Source organism: Trachypithecus francoisi, unplaced genomic scaffold (assembly GCF_009764315.1).
Source record: "Trachypithecus francoisi isolate TF-2019V2 unplaced genomic scaffold, Tfra_2.0 Lachesis_group3, whole genome shotgun sequence".
Taxonomy (NCBI): Eukaryota; Metazoa; Chordata; class Mammalia; order Primates; family Cercopithecidae; genus Trachypithecus; species Trachypithecus francoisi.
This window is the reverse complement of record NW_022681468.1, coordinates 94,630,872-94,645,545: the sequence shown is the minus strand read 5'-3', so window position 1 is coordinate 94,645,545 and position 14,674 is coordinate 94,630,872. Positions and strand designations below refer to the sequence as shown.

The following is a 14,674-nucleotide window of genomic DNA, read 5'->3' as shown; positions in this document are numbered from 1 at the left end:
CTTTTTTTTTCTCTCTCTGGTTTCTAAATTCTGTGATCCAGTATATTAAGCCTGATGTGAAAAACAGCTGAAATGATTTTACATGACATTGGCTACAGCCGACGTCTGAGTTCTCTATGTTTTTCTCATGCAAGAATAGTTGGTACTGGTATTTAATACATGACACTGCACCCCTAGAGCCTAATACTCTGGGACCAACATTCTTGCTTACTTTGTATTCACAAATTTAATCTCTATATAAAGGAAACAAAAACGAAAATCCTGCCAATGAGCCAAACATAGAAGCAGTTTGAATCACTTTTGAAGAACACAGAAACACTTGTGGAGTTTTCATGTCACTCTTGCGAATTTTTAGGTTTGGCTGCAGTGGAATTTCCTAGTCTTCCTCCAATCCTAGTGATTGGATTCACTAACTTTGGATTTAAAAATAGGTGGCAATGTATAAATCATGGGTTTCTCATTTAATGCATCTGACAGATGTTAATTAAGACCCCAAACTGTAAATGTATATAGTTGGTAAGCTAGCATTGAATGGATATGCCGACAAAACTGTTACTTGCATTCAATTGAGCAATTAGTACGATCTCCTATAAGAGAGACAATTGGAAGGTGTCTGTTTTGATATATGTCCACTGTGTATGCATGTGTATATATAATTTATGGTTTTTTGTGAGGTAACAGTATTCTTTGTAACTTGGTGGATAATTATTGGATCTGGGGGGCAGCTAAGAGAGTAGTAATGTTTTGCCCATTCTTGAACCCACCAAGTCCCTTTCATTCATTCTAAAAAGGGAAGTTTTCCTTTATAAGGGGTGAGGTCCATCATCTTGACTCCCTGCAGTTTAATGATGAAATTAGTGTGTAGCTTCTGTAGCAATGAATGACATTTTAAGAAAATAAATATTATAACTGCATGTTTTCTAGACACTGTGTAAGAGTGCAAATCCGCAGTGGCAGGAACAGTTTGACTTTCACTACTTCTCTGACAGGATGGGCATTTTGGACATTGAAGTGTGGGGAAAGGACAGCAAAAAGCATGAGGAACGTCTGGGCACGTGAGTCCCCTCTGCTTTCCAGTGGCGGGAGCATGTTTCTGCATGGGGCTGGTTCTGAGAGGTGATCTCTATGTGTTAGGGCTGAGGGCACTACCTTGCATCCCCCACCCCAGAGTGCCAGCAGTGAGCTGGATGGCCAATCCTAACTGGGGGAAAGATTGCTTTTCATTTTTGTTTGTTTAATTTGGAAATGTCATTCAGTATTGATTAAAATAATGTGTGTAAGGAATTATCTAAAGAAAGTTAACCTGCTATCTCAGACTATTCAAAACATTTTATATAAATTTCCAATATACCCTATAATTTTGGTTTTGCTACCTAGTGAAATGTTATATAATTTAGTAAAGATCTAAGGCTAGGTGTTCCCATGATGGAAGCATTTCACTGTCCTTGATGTACTTTATAGCACACCAAGGAATGGAGTTTGAGGCTAAATCTATTTTATTTTATTTCTTTACTTTTGGACCCTCTCAATTGAGATCCTTACATGTGTAATGAACAATAATATCAATATTATTGCTTCTTCCTAGGGTTGTAGTGAAAAATAGAATGAAATGAAGCAGCATAGGTGCTGTAACCAGCATACAGTAAGCAAAAAAGGGATGCTGGCAGAAGCACAGATCATCTTTGAGCTTCAGAAAAGCCCTTTGAGTTACTGGTATCATGCTGATTCTATAAATGATGAAATGGAGCTTCAGAAGTTTACACATTACTTGGCCTTGGACTTAGTCATGAGCTCCAGAGTCAGGATTTTGTGTTTCCAAAGACCAAGTAGTTTTCTCCATCAAATCACTTGCCGTGTGTTCATTCCGTATACATATTTGTACGCAGATCTTACATTTAGAACACAGATGTTGAAGGAGTTCCCAACCACTATGGGGTGTCTTTCTTGAAGCTGGATCTTGGGTTCAGGGAGATCCCTTAGGGTCACCCCTTGAGGAATGGGAGGGCCTCCTTGCATCTCTCCTCTGTGGCCAGAGCATCTCAGCTTTTGCCTGTGCTCTGTATTGGGATTCCATTTGAAGAAAGGGTTTTGTTGCTGAAAACTAAAGATTGAAAACTACTTATCTAGTAAAAACCCCTTCATTTTACAGACAAGGAAATGTGGAGGCCCAAGGAGGTGAAATGTTTTTTTCGTCAGTAAGGTGTTTAGAGGCATAAACAGGTTCAGACCCAGCTAACCCAATGCCTGTGCAGGGCTTTTTCTCAGTCAAATGCTTAGCACAGTGTCTGACTGCTTGTTGTCGTTGGCTCATCCCACCTCAGAATCCTGAGATAGATGTGTGAGGGGTTCAGTACCTGCGGAATGTTGCTCCAGTGTCTCTCAATATGGGTACCCTATTGCATGGGACTGTCTGGCATGTTGCAGTATGTTTAGCAAACCTGGCTCTCACCTGATACCAGTAACTTCCCTTGATTATTGTGTGAAAAACATACAAGCATATGTATGCACACACATGCACACCCAGCACCCCTTTGTTCCATAACATGTATGCAAACACCCCTAGAGGGACCAGCACTGCCCCCACTTAAGACCCCTGACCTCACCCTCCACATCTCTGGTTGCATTACTTTGCACCATCTGCACATCCCCAATTCTTTGCTTATCTGTTAGATTGCAATCATTTCTTCCATGGCCATCTCCCAGCCAGGTTTGCATTTAGGAGCAAACCCACTTCCTGTGGTTCAGTCTTTTACAGACATGGCCTGTTGGATGACTTCTGTGACCTTGTCTCTCTCTCTTCTCCACTCACACAGGGTAACTGAGATAGCTCAGGCTCAGGTACTTCTCAGTATCTCTGATGTTGTCACTGCTCTGATATACCAGGACTCTACCAATATGGATGGTAGTAGGATTCGAAATTTTGTGCTAGCCCAAAGAGCAAAGATCACTTACACAAATGTAGAGAACTCTGTGTTCCAAAGTATTATCTGAACGGCGGGAACAGGGTCCTTCTGTGATGAATGGCCAGCATGTTGTTTTAGTAGGTGCAAAGAATAATGCCGCTGCATTTCACAAGTCATTGTACTGTCATGCTTCCTTCACATAATAGGAAATGCTTTTCCAAATGAGTGTTGAGTTGCTCACAGAGACAATAAAAGTAATTTAAGATGTCCCTTGTAATCCATGTTTTGTCATTTGGGTGTTCATTTATTATTTTAGCTATTTCCTGTTTGTAACTGAGACATATACCTGTCTTGGTGGTCATTCTGTTCTTCCTCTTCATGAATTTTAAATAATTTTTTTTTTTGGGTATCCTTTTCCTTTTTCCTCTCCTGTAGTACAAAAGATAACAAAAGTATCTCTTGGGAGCTGGTGCTACTGCTTTACCCTGCAGCGAACTTGCAGGTGGGGGAAATCTATGATAAAATATCGACTGCTTCTCAGACTGAAAGATTGTGCTAGCATAAGTACATGACTGACATGCTACTTATGGTTCCTTCTTCCTGGCTATTGTTTAAATATTTCAAGGTGTTTTTTTTTTTTTTTTTTTTTGACATATTTGCTTTTCTTTGTGATCTTCATTCTAAGGCCCAGCTATTTTATTTTCCAACTGTTGGGAAAAACCTTTTTGCATCAGGAGGCTCTCTGCTGTGCAAATGTATCTTAACTGTCTCTTCTCCAAAGCCTGTCTCATGCTTTGTTTTTGGATAAAACCTTGATATTCATAATTGAACATTATAATTAAAAATCTAGATAGATTCTGGGAAAATTCTCTTCAGGGAAGCTGCGTAGGCAGTTCAGTGGGAGAGAAGGAACATTAGCTGTGGGGTCACACATCCTGAGCTTACTGATAATCACATTGTCTGCTCACCATGGGACTTGGATGGTGGATTCCCTGTGGAGTCTGGCTCTGTATCTGCATAATGGGCTCACTGGCCAACTGGCAGGGTCATCATGGCTAACAGTAACAACACCTACTTGACATTGTTTATTCCCTTGCGCACTCTGATGGTAGGTATTACTTACTATTAATTTTGAGATTTTTCTGCATGTAAACTGTAGGTCCTCACACCCTGGCAACTCAAATTATGCAATTTAAGAAAATAAAGTATGACTAGTAAAATTCAATGTATTTTTTTTCCTCCAAAACAGCATAGAATTTTTTGATATTTTTTGGTAAAAGTGAGCAGTGACCATCATCAAGGATATGGTAGGAGGGACATCCATTGATGGAAGGGTTGGGTAATGTAGGTCAGCCTGAACGATACTGAAGTTTTGTAACCATGCATGACAAGGCTGGGGTAGTGGTTGCTTATGTGTGGAGAAATCACACTGGCATGGGTAGGTTGTTAGCTTGGTGATGGTTACAACATGGACCTGCCCATTAGGCCCCTCCTCCAGGCTCTCCTGAGTCATGTGGAACTTGCTGACTTCCCCTTTTTCCATAATCCACCTACCTTCAGGTTCCCCCTGAGCCACAAGTAACTCCTGAAAACACTGGGGTTGGTGAGATGAAGGTGCTCGGGTAAGAGCCATCATCCCCTGAAACTGTGTTGCCTGCCAACTCCAGTGTTTGTTCACGGGCAAAACCAGCAAAAAAGCATCTGATCTTAGATAGAAACAGTGAGCTTTTAGGGGAGAGTAAGACATAAAGCTGAGTTTAACTGGCTCCAACTTTTAAACAAAATGTCAAGAGTATGAATATAGAATAATATAGATTATTCCATTTTGAGCCATTTCAAAGTAATCATACCAATTTCTTAAAGTATATTTTATATTTCAAGGGGATTCTACAGATTAACTCATTATAGAATTTTCTAGACTTAATTTAGTTTGGAAAGGTTGAGAATGGGAACCCACAAGCCCCTTCGGACTAGCCTGCCTCAAGAGTCCCTCCTCAGTCCCAGATGGTGCTGGATAAGCGGCTCTGACATTCTACCAGTTTATTAGTGGCTCTGAGGCAGTGAAAAATCTGGGCTGGAGTATTTCTCTGGACAAATTGCACCCCATGTCGTTGATCTGCTTTTACAGCCAGGCTTGACACATTCACCATTTTCCTCCTGTTCCCTGGCTTCCTTAGCCGCTGAGATTTACAGCTTTTAAAACTCTAGCACTCTTTTCTGCCCCTTGCCTTTAAGTTAAAAGCTGACCAGTCTGTAATATAAAACATAGAATTATGGTAATGAATAAGAGGTTAAAAGCTATCATGGCAAGTAAAACTTGAGCAGGTTTGTCTGACTGATATGGTAAAATTATGTGTTGAATTAAAACATTAAAATGCTGTGGGATTAATGGAGAAAGACAAGAACGGGAGGTCAGAAACAATGCTAAATCAGCACATTAACTGCCTGTGGGTTAGACAGGGTGGCTTTAATATATGCCTATTGTAGGAAAGCGAAAAAAAAGTAATTTAGTCTCTTTTCTTCAGGTGAGTAGAACAACGGCATTTTATATCTGAGAGGCACCTAGTAAATACATTTATTTCAATTCCTTTCCTACATAGGGGAAGAAACAGAGGCTGCAGAAGATTTAGTTACTTCACAAAAAAACACTATAATTTGGAGTTTTTGACTTCATGAGTTTTGTGACAGTGCTGACATTAATTCTTTCGTGCATTCAATTTATTCAAATCCAGAGCACATCGTATGTTGGGCAGAAGGCAAAATACTTGAGGATTCAGTGGACAATGATACAGAAAAGGCTGCTGTCCTTGGGCTACTACTACAAGTAAGCAGGCAGTGGCAGTAGGTGGAATGAGGACTGCAGGTCCTGGCATCGTGGATACCAATTTGGGCTTAGAATGAAAGAGGAGGCTTCCTTGAAGAACAGCGGTCTAAGCTGAGACTTGTAGGAATAGTGGTAGTTAACAAGGAGACAGAAAGAAGAGCTTTCCAGGAAGACAGCATAACATAGGCAAAGGCCTGGAGAGGAGAGAGAGCACATTCCCTCCAAGAACCTTGATGGAGTGGAAAGATCAATGGTGTCACATGATAAGGCTAGAGAAGAGGGCGGGGTGAAGGCACAAAGCCATTGGATTCCATCTCTTGCAGATGAACAATGGGTGGTCCTTCTTAGACACTAACACAGCAGCGACTTGGCAATTTTGATTTCCATAATGTAAATCTTGTTGCAGTGGAGCTCCTATTGATTACATTTTTAAAAAGCTGACGTTGGAATAAACATTTCCTGGTTACCTAAGGGCACGGTGTGTTGCACCTTCTGAATGACTGTCCAAAGACATTTAGTCCCCTTGTGTGTGAAGTCATATGTGATGCCACTGGAGCAGACTCAACTGGTTCATGCTCATTAATTGAATTCCTTATATAGATGCCCTGAGTGTGTATTTTCCATATTGTTTCTATCAGACAGAAGGGAGCAATTTTTATAGGTTTTATTGCTTTATCCATTTTTATGAACTAACAGATCATTGGATATTTTGACCAGAGTTTCTTGGGCTGTCGTGAGTTAAAAAAATTGACATTAAAAAAAAAAAAAAAAGACGTGTAATTCACCACCACTAAATCACAAGTATTTCGGTAGTTTAGGGGTCAGCAAACCAGGGCTTATAGGTGAAATCCATATGGCTGCCTGTTTTTGTAAATAAAGTTTTTTTGGAAAAAACTTTGTTTACATTGTCTATTACTGCTTTTATGGTACAAGAGCGGATTTTAGTAGTTGCTATACAAAACTTATAGCCCACAAACCAAAAATAGTCATTAGCCCCTCACACCTGCCCATAACAGGGAGAGGCTAATCCTGTACCCTGCCAATAAGATGCAGCCGAAGAGAGGACAGAAAAGAGCAAGATTACTGGTCTTCAGCAGTGACTAGAAAGACGTAAGAGCCCAACCAAATTATTTAGTATTTTTTTCAGAGAAGAATCCAGTACAATAATGAAAAAGAAGAAGCCTAGTTTCTTCTTTGGAGATTTTTCGTATTGCAGATGTCTTTGATGAATGTATTATAGAATGTTTACATCTTAAAGACTTTAGTCTTTGAACATAAGAAAAAATGCAAAAAGCCGTTTTGGTCATTTGATATTTCTCTTTTGGAAGGTTGGATGAGTATTATGGTTAACAGTATTTGCAATTTGAAGGGGAAAAATCTCTTTGTTAAAAAAATATTCTGCTGCTTTTCTGATAATGCAGTAACCTCTTACTAGGTTGGGGTTAATGAAAATAATTCTCTCAGTCTCTGGCTAATGTCCAGAGCTTCTGGTTCTCCTTCAAACTTTATGACAAAACTGGAGCAGTGTAAGCTGGAGTTGAAATAGGTTAACTATGAGGCCTGAAGAAGGTTTTGTATGAAATACATTTTTTTCTGTCTCCCATCTTTCCTCCTCCTTCTAGAATGTGGAAATAAATGGGGACACAAGGTGGGTAGAAGAGTTACAGAATGTTTATAAAAAGTCATTGTTAAAGGGGGGCTACTATGGTAGCTTTAAATTAATTCTTAACATACCCGTTCATGTGGTGGGTCAGGACCTCTAAGAGGCTGGGTCATAACCCATGTCCAGAAAGACTCAGTTTTGATTGACATGATGCTAATATCATAATGCTAATATATCAGTTTAGCTTGTTTCTTCTAGTCACTGAGAAAGTACAAGTAAATATTTGGCTAGATTTACTTGTTATCAAAGAACGTAGAATGTATGAAGCTGATGCCTAAATCTTCAACCTGTTGCTTATAGGACTCTAATATCTAAACTAGAAATGGCTATTTTTCATGAAAGTGTTCATTCTAGTGAAGGGACTATTTTTTTATAATAACATAAGTGTAAAACATTTGCAGTAGACAGAAATGAGAGAAAAGCTTGTGAAAATGTGTAATTTTGAGAAGAAACCCAATATTTACTTTGCATTTCATCTGGTATGTGGTTCAGCTTTTACTTAAAATTGATAAACTGCTCTGTTCCAATAAGTTGAGCACTTAAACAGTCACTAGGAAAATTTTCAGTTCTTCCAATTATGGTAATACTGCTCACAGCATTATTAGATTACTCTAGAATTAATATCAGGTCCATTTTGAATTATCCAAGAAAAATTTTATTAGAGCTTAACTTATATATTATTTTTGACCCTCAAACATTATTAGCTGTCAGAGCACTTGTATCTAAATAAATTTTGGCTGCTTAAAGAACCAACAAAACCACCATCCCAACAAAGAAGGCAAACGTTTAAAGGATAAAACTAAATTGCCATTATTAATGGTATTAAAAAGAATGTGCCATCAATAGCCTATTGTTAATTTGTAACAGTGTGATTAGCAGAGAAAATTTCTACAAATTTGGATTATTTACCTTTCCATAAGAAAGAGCTTTATTAAATGAAAGTGTATGTAACAGTGTAAAATAAGGCTTAGCAAACTATTCCTAAATAGAAATATTACTGCAATATTGGTTAAGAATTTGTGGGGACCTACTTTTCTAGAAATAAATGGTCTAAAGCACTTGACATTTCTTTCTTTCCAAGCAAATTTGATTTCCCACTTACGTCATGCTTATGAAATAAAAATATTTAGTAACGTATTTTTTCATAGATAGTAATGCAATTTAACTTTAAAAGCTTCCCTATTGATACAGAAAAATTGTTTTGATTCAAATCAAAGGATTATTTAAAAATACATTTTTTGTAATCTCTCTCTTACAAAAATATTTGATGAATCTATTACATGCAAAAACTCTAATGGCCACTCCCTCCTGTAATTGGGGTCACTTTTGATAAATAGGAAATAAATAGGAAGTAAATGCCCACCTAAATTAATTATATGGACACATATTGATATGTAAAATATTTTAAAATCTTGTAATAAAGTCTAGTAGAGTCTTTTACTGTCATATTTATTTGGAAACATGATTGCAACTTTTCTCTCAGATTTCTTAAAGTGGAAGTTTTTGTCCACATAACCATATGGCTCAAAATTGCCATCGCTTTATATAGTATGTAAGTTTACCTATTTGTAATTAACTGCAAATGTACAAAGTCCATTGACAGCTTAGGAAAAGAATCTATCTTTATTGTTCGTTCTGGGGAGCAGTGCTTCCATCCTTTTCTGAAGTCTTGAATATTCATCTTATTCTATAATTATGGAGGGTAAAGGAGAATGTGAAAAATAAAAATGATGTCTGGGAATACCATACCCCACTTTACTCCACCCCACCTACTTCACCCACCTGCATACATAAACAGAGCAGGTGTGGTCCAGGCAAACCCAGAGTTGTCAGTGTTAAGGCAAATAAATGGCTTAGCACCTCAGTCCCCTTTTTTGGTGTTTGCTTCTGTATTTAAATGTGTTTGAGGTTTTCAACATCCCCAGAACATTGGCTGTTAAGAGGCGGAAAACATGCAATTTATAGCAGATGGGTACAGCCTTTCCTGGCAGTGCTGCTGAAATGGGATCAATCAACAGCACTTCATGCTTCATTTGTCTGAAAGAAACCCACCTGGGGAAACCCTGTGGCACTGTGCCTATTAGGAAAACACCTTAACGTGTTGTTTAAGATAAAAATTCACCAGTTGGCATTAATCAGGAAGAAAACGGTTTCTCCATTAACCCTCTCCCACTTGCCTTTCTCTTATCTTTTTTTTTCCCCTTCATGTTTTGAACCATGATCCTTTATTCTCTTTAATCATAGAAGACACAGCCCAGGGAAGCCATACAGCATGCTTACTCATAAGGCTTAAACTTTCAAACCTTTTTCTCCCTAATTTTTGATTTTATCTTTCTACAAACCTTATTTGGCAAAGATCCTACTCCTGTTTTCATTTTCCATCTGCCAATGCTGCCTTCTGTTTGATTTTCTGGACCTCTTCCTCTCCTTAATTTTAGGATGTGTTAGGCTGGGAGTGAGCCTTATGAATTGGGGCAACCTTCGCTGTTCAATAAACCTAAGACCAGACAGAGTGAGTTTTGGGGGATGATGAAATCAAAGCCAGGTGCTTTGGAGGTACCACAACGGCCTTGAATTAATAACTTTTCTTTCTCTGATTCCTGAAACTTTTCTAGGTGTAAAGTGGATATCTCGGCACTCCCTCTGAAGCAAGCCAACTGCCTGGAGCTGCCACTGGACAGCTGTCTGGGGGCTCTCCTTATGTTGGTCACACTTACACCCTGTGCGGGGGTCTCCATCTCTGATCTGTGTGTCTGCCCCTTAGCAGACCCCAGCGAAAGAAAGCAGATTACCCAGCGATATGTGAGTGTTTTGCCTTATTGTACACTCCTCCTCCTCCCACCTTCTCTTTTAAAACAAAGTCTTTATTGAAACAAAGTCTCTGAATTGAAAAACTACATCAAAAGAGATCTTTGTCCCAAGTTTCACTGTACGTCATAAAGCAAGACATCAGACTTAGGGGTTAATGCATTAGTGAAAAGGTGACAGTAGAATTAAGAGTTGGCTTTGCTATTTTAAAAGGCAAAAAGATATTATGAATTTTTACCTTTTAGCAAGTCTTTAGGGAATGTTGAAATCCCCAGGGAAGCAGACTCCTGCTTAGCCTGTCTGTGTGTGTAAATAGGACTTTTAATATAAGTTCACAAATAACTTTACCAGCCATTAATGTTTGCAATGTTATGGATACCTTTGCACAACTTCTTAGGATAAGTGAGAACCTGCTCATGCCTTGTAAAGCAATAACACTAGCTGGACACGAAGGACTGCTGTTCTGAACTACTCTGGATAAGACCAGTGTGTGATTTCTCCCTAAGTAGTTACAGTGTGCTTAACAGTCCACTCAGCATTTTTAAATGAAATGGCTGTGTCCTCTTCATTTATTTTGTGTACTCTGGCTTTCTAGGTGCCTTTATTTGCATTCTGCTTTTATCCTATCTTCTTTATAAATCAATATGTTTATTTTAGTGCCACACAGGGAAGGCATGTTTTAGGAAAGTGGCATGAAAATGAAGCAAAGATTAATCCCTATTCAATGGTACTATCATTCTCAGTGTAAACTTTAGTGTCACCAGGGTCCTTCACCGTGTAGATGTATTGATTAATTGAATAATTCTTTATCTTCGGGAGTACAAGACCTAGCCACATAGCTCATTGTCAATGCAGATTGTGCATGTGAGCTTGGCATACTGTGAAGAAGGTTTGACACAACTCACTATTAACATTCTCTCTGATTAGGTAAGCAAATGAAAATTTAATGGTGAAGGATAAAACTTTTCCCCAAGCTTTCCAATGGATAAGTTGACAAATTCACCAAATTCATGAGGAGTTTTGTGTATTTATAAAGTAACATTAGATACCATCTACATCTACATCTAGGTGTAAAGTGGATAAAGTAATGCCTGCTTTGAATAATGCTTTAGGATTTGAGGAGTAGTAATCGAAAAGAGGTTTGAAGAGGCTATGATCAAATTAGAAATACTATTTCTAATCAAAATAGAAATACTGAGTGCTTCTTCAGCTAGCAAGCTGGCCAGCATGTTAGAGGGAACGAATGCTGTTTCAAAGCACAAGTTACAGCCCCCTGGATTTGTTTTTCAGGTTGTAAGAACAGATCATCTTTAAAGGCATTTCCACTTCTAAATTGTAAAAGCACTTCATTTCAAATGTGTTCTCTTAGTTTAAAAACTAATTGCTTTGTTTGTTTGTTTAGGTTGAAAATATAGAGGAGAAACAACTTGCAAATGTTTTTAGGAATGATGCATATTAAGTTGGGCAAACTGTTATTAAGCTTGTGTTATTCTATCTGAAATGCCTAAATAGCAAGTATTTTAATAGCCTTTCGTAAATCACAGGTTTTTAGCTATCTAATGATAACAAATAGCATATCCAACAGTTTTAAGGCAGTGTCTTTTTCAGTAGGTGTGTTCTGGAGGCATGAGAAGAGAGTTTATCTGCTGGCCTCTTTCATGCACGATTTCTTAAGGATGCCATGTATATAAACATCCAAATATTGCTATATGTGCTTAAGAATGAGCAGTAGATGTAGATTCAGACTTTGGCTCATACAAACTCAAGTCTAAAGTAAATATGAATCTAGGGTGATACGAGATGCTTAATCTCTAATTCAATGAGCTAGCTAAAACATAGACCAGAAAATTTACTCTGTTTCCACCCCAACTCTCTTTCCAGTGGTGATAAGTATCTGTGATGGGTCCAAGTTTAGTCCTCTGGTATCCATAAAGTTTGTACTAACGAGGTCAGAATAATGTTGTGCTTTAGAGTGATTTAAAAGTTGCATTAATGAGAAAGAAGGCAGGAAAAAGAGTGTCAATGTAATTCTACCCACACATTTTCCCGGTGGGGTATCTATGCTATCACCAGGGGGCAATGTTAAAAGTAGATTATATCTGCTTCTAATTGGTTTATTTTAAATGTGTAGTTAATTAATTCTCAGCTACTTTTCTTTTAATTTGGCTGCTATAAGTGCCTAACTGTCCTGTTAACTTATATAATACATTTTGGGGGATTTTTTTTTTAAAGATTTCGTGAGAGAAAGGAAAATAAATCTAGGATGCACTTCCTATGGGACTTTATGACATTAAAGAGTGTATTAAAAAGCTGTTTTCACTTGTTATCACCTTTTCAACCCTCAGTGCTTATGGAACTCCCTGAAAGATATGAAAGACGTCGGCATTTTACAAGTGAAGGTTTTAAAGGCAGCAGATCTCTTAGCGGCAGATTTCTCAGGTACAGGACATTTTCGTTTTCTAATTTATCTTTATTTCCTGCTTTGAAGCAATCACCTGGCAAAGCAAAATGCTTAATAAGTAGAATTATGAATATAACAGTCATGCTTCTTCAAATAGAGTCATAGCAAAAAAGAGGCAGACTTGAACAATTTCTTTCACACAATGCACCTTTTTTACACATTTTTTTCAAATGATTTTATGCTGATTCAGCAATATTCAGATCTATTGAGCTTCAAAAATATTTGTGGATTATGAGTCACGACTTCTTTATTTGTTAAATTAAGTTGTTGGTCAAGCTTTTCTGTGTAACCTCAAATGGCAGCGATTCAACTTCTTGCCTTTTGCTGCTCTCTGCCTGAATGGTTCACATGGTTCTTAAATCTGAGCTTGAAGTCAGATCCGGCTGGCACCTCATCGTAACAATGACCAGAGTCTAGGCCCTGGTACCACTTTGCAGTTGACATTGTCTTATAGGAAGTTTCTGTTGCTGCTTCTGTAACTTGAACTTTTAGAAAGAGGCCAAAGCAGACATGCTTTGTGCTGAATTATGCTCTGCTGCACGTAGAGTAATCCAGACACGCCAGTGTCTGACAGCGGCTCCCCACTCATTGCCAAATTACCCCCTTGTGCTGACTAACAATTTAGCCGCCTACATGACAGATGCTATTTACCAAGTAAATTGATGAATACAAAGAGTATTCTACAGCATGGTTCTATCTATTGATTCAGGATTGTATGGTTTTTAAATATATATATCCCGTATTTTTAAAATGTGGGCTACTGTTTTTCTTCCTTCCAGACAGGAACAATTTCACTATATTTGTACAGCCTCTAAATATCTGAGACTGAGTTTGAGGAAGTTCAACCATTGGAAAAGAGAACTTTAATTTTCAGCACATTATATTACAGACATTTTAGGAAATATAAACTTAGTTGAAAAAAAAAATTCTCCTCACCCTGCTCAAAAATGAAACAATAGAAATGACTACTTTATAAGATGATCCTGACTAGTGAGAAGATCCAAAAATGGTTTTGGGGCCAAATAGAAGATATAATTTTTGAGGTTTGTAGGTGAAGTACTCAGATGATTGCTCTTCATATTCACTAGTATTTTTGCAAATGTTTGTAATCTCATGTTAATTATTTTTCTTTTTACTTATATTTTATGAAAACAGTCAACATTTCACATGTGCCTTTGACATTAGTGGTTCTGTCATCCCTAAAGCACATTTAGAATTGCCTATGAGTTTCCCAGAGAAAATTATTTTTACTTCTGTCTAATTGTTTACATACAGCACTTTTTGAATGCACAATTGTTGTTCTCTCAGGGAATGTCTCCAGCCCCAAGAACTCATTTATGCCTTCTAGCATTTAAAAAAATTCTTTCTGTAGCTTGCATATATATGTTTTTCAATCTCCAGTGACTAATTGTAATGCTTGAAGAGTATTTTTTGAAGGCTTGTGTACAACAACATCCATATGTGGAAACCCTTTGTTTTTTTTTTTCCCTGAGATGGAGTCCTGCTCTGTCGCCCAGGCTGGAGTGCAATGGCACCATCTTGGCTCACTGTAACCTCCGCCTACTGGCTTCAAGCAATTCTTCTGCCTCAGCCTCCCCAGTAACTGAGATTACAGATACCTGCCACCACACCTGGCTAATGGAAACACTTTTGAAAAACTTACTTTATTTAACCTGTCTTATCAAGTAACCTCCATATAAAGCCCCCAAAACTAGTTTATATAAAGATTGTGTCAGGCCAGTGTATCATCTCCAAAGAGTATTTTAACTATTAAAATAAAGTGAGTAGGAGAGGATACCTGAAGAAAGAGTCTTGTAAAGACCCTCTCTATGGAAGAATAATTTTGGGAGAAATATTTTCATTTTGTTGTTTTACATTCAAGGTATTCAGTAGATAGTTTTGGAGTAGATGAAGGTAAGTACCAACAAATTCCAATAACAATAACTGTAGTTAGAAATGAAATAATGCTGTGTGGTTTGACTAAATGCCCTGGTGTTTTACTATTTCTGTATTTA

The 14,674-nt window shown here is 37.8% G+C and overlaps 1 protein-coding gene across 4 annotated transcripts in view; it reads left to right on the top strand.

Annotated features, from left to right (window-relative positions):
• The window catches only part of MCTP2 (multiple C2 and transmembrane domain containing 2), a 257,644-nt gene that overhangs the window by 128,515 nt on the left and 114,455 nt on the right, over nucleotides 1-14,674 (top strand). For 3 of the 4 annotated variants that reach the window (XM_033188895.1, XM_033188893.1, XM_033188894.1), the window contains 3 exons: nucleotides 925-1,055; nucleotides 10,006-10,192; nucleotides 12,544-12,637. In XM_033188895.1, coding sequence (XP_033044786.1) covers nucleotides 925-1,055; nucleotides 10,006-10,192; nucleotides 12,544-12,637 — 412 coding nt within the window. The remainder of the gene's footprint in view (nucleotides 1-924; nucleotides 1,056-10,005; nucleotides 10,193-12,543; nucleotides 12,638-14,674) is intronic. The other variant, XM_033188896.1, reaches the window with a different exon arrangement.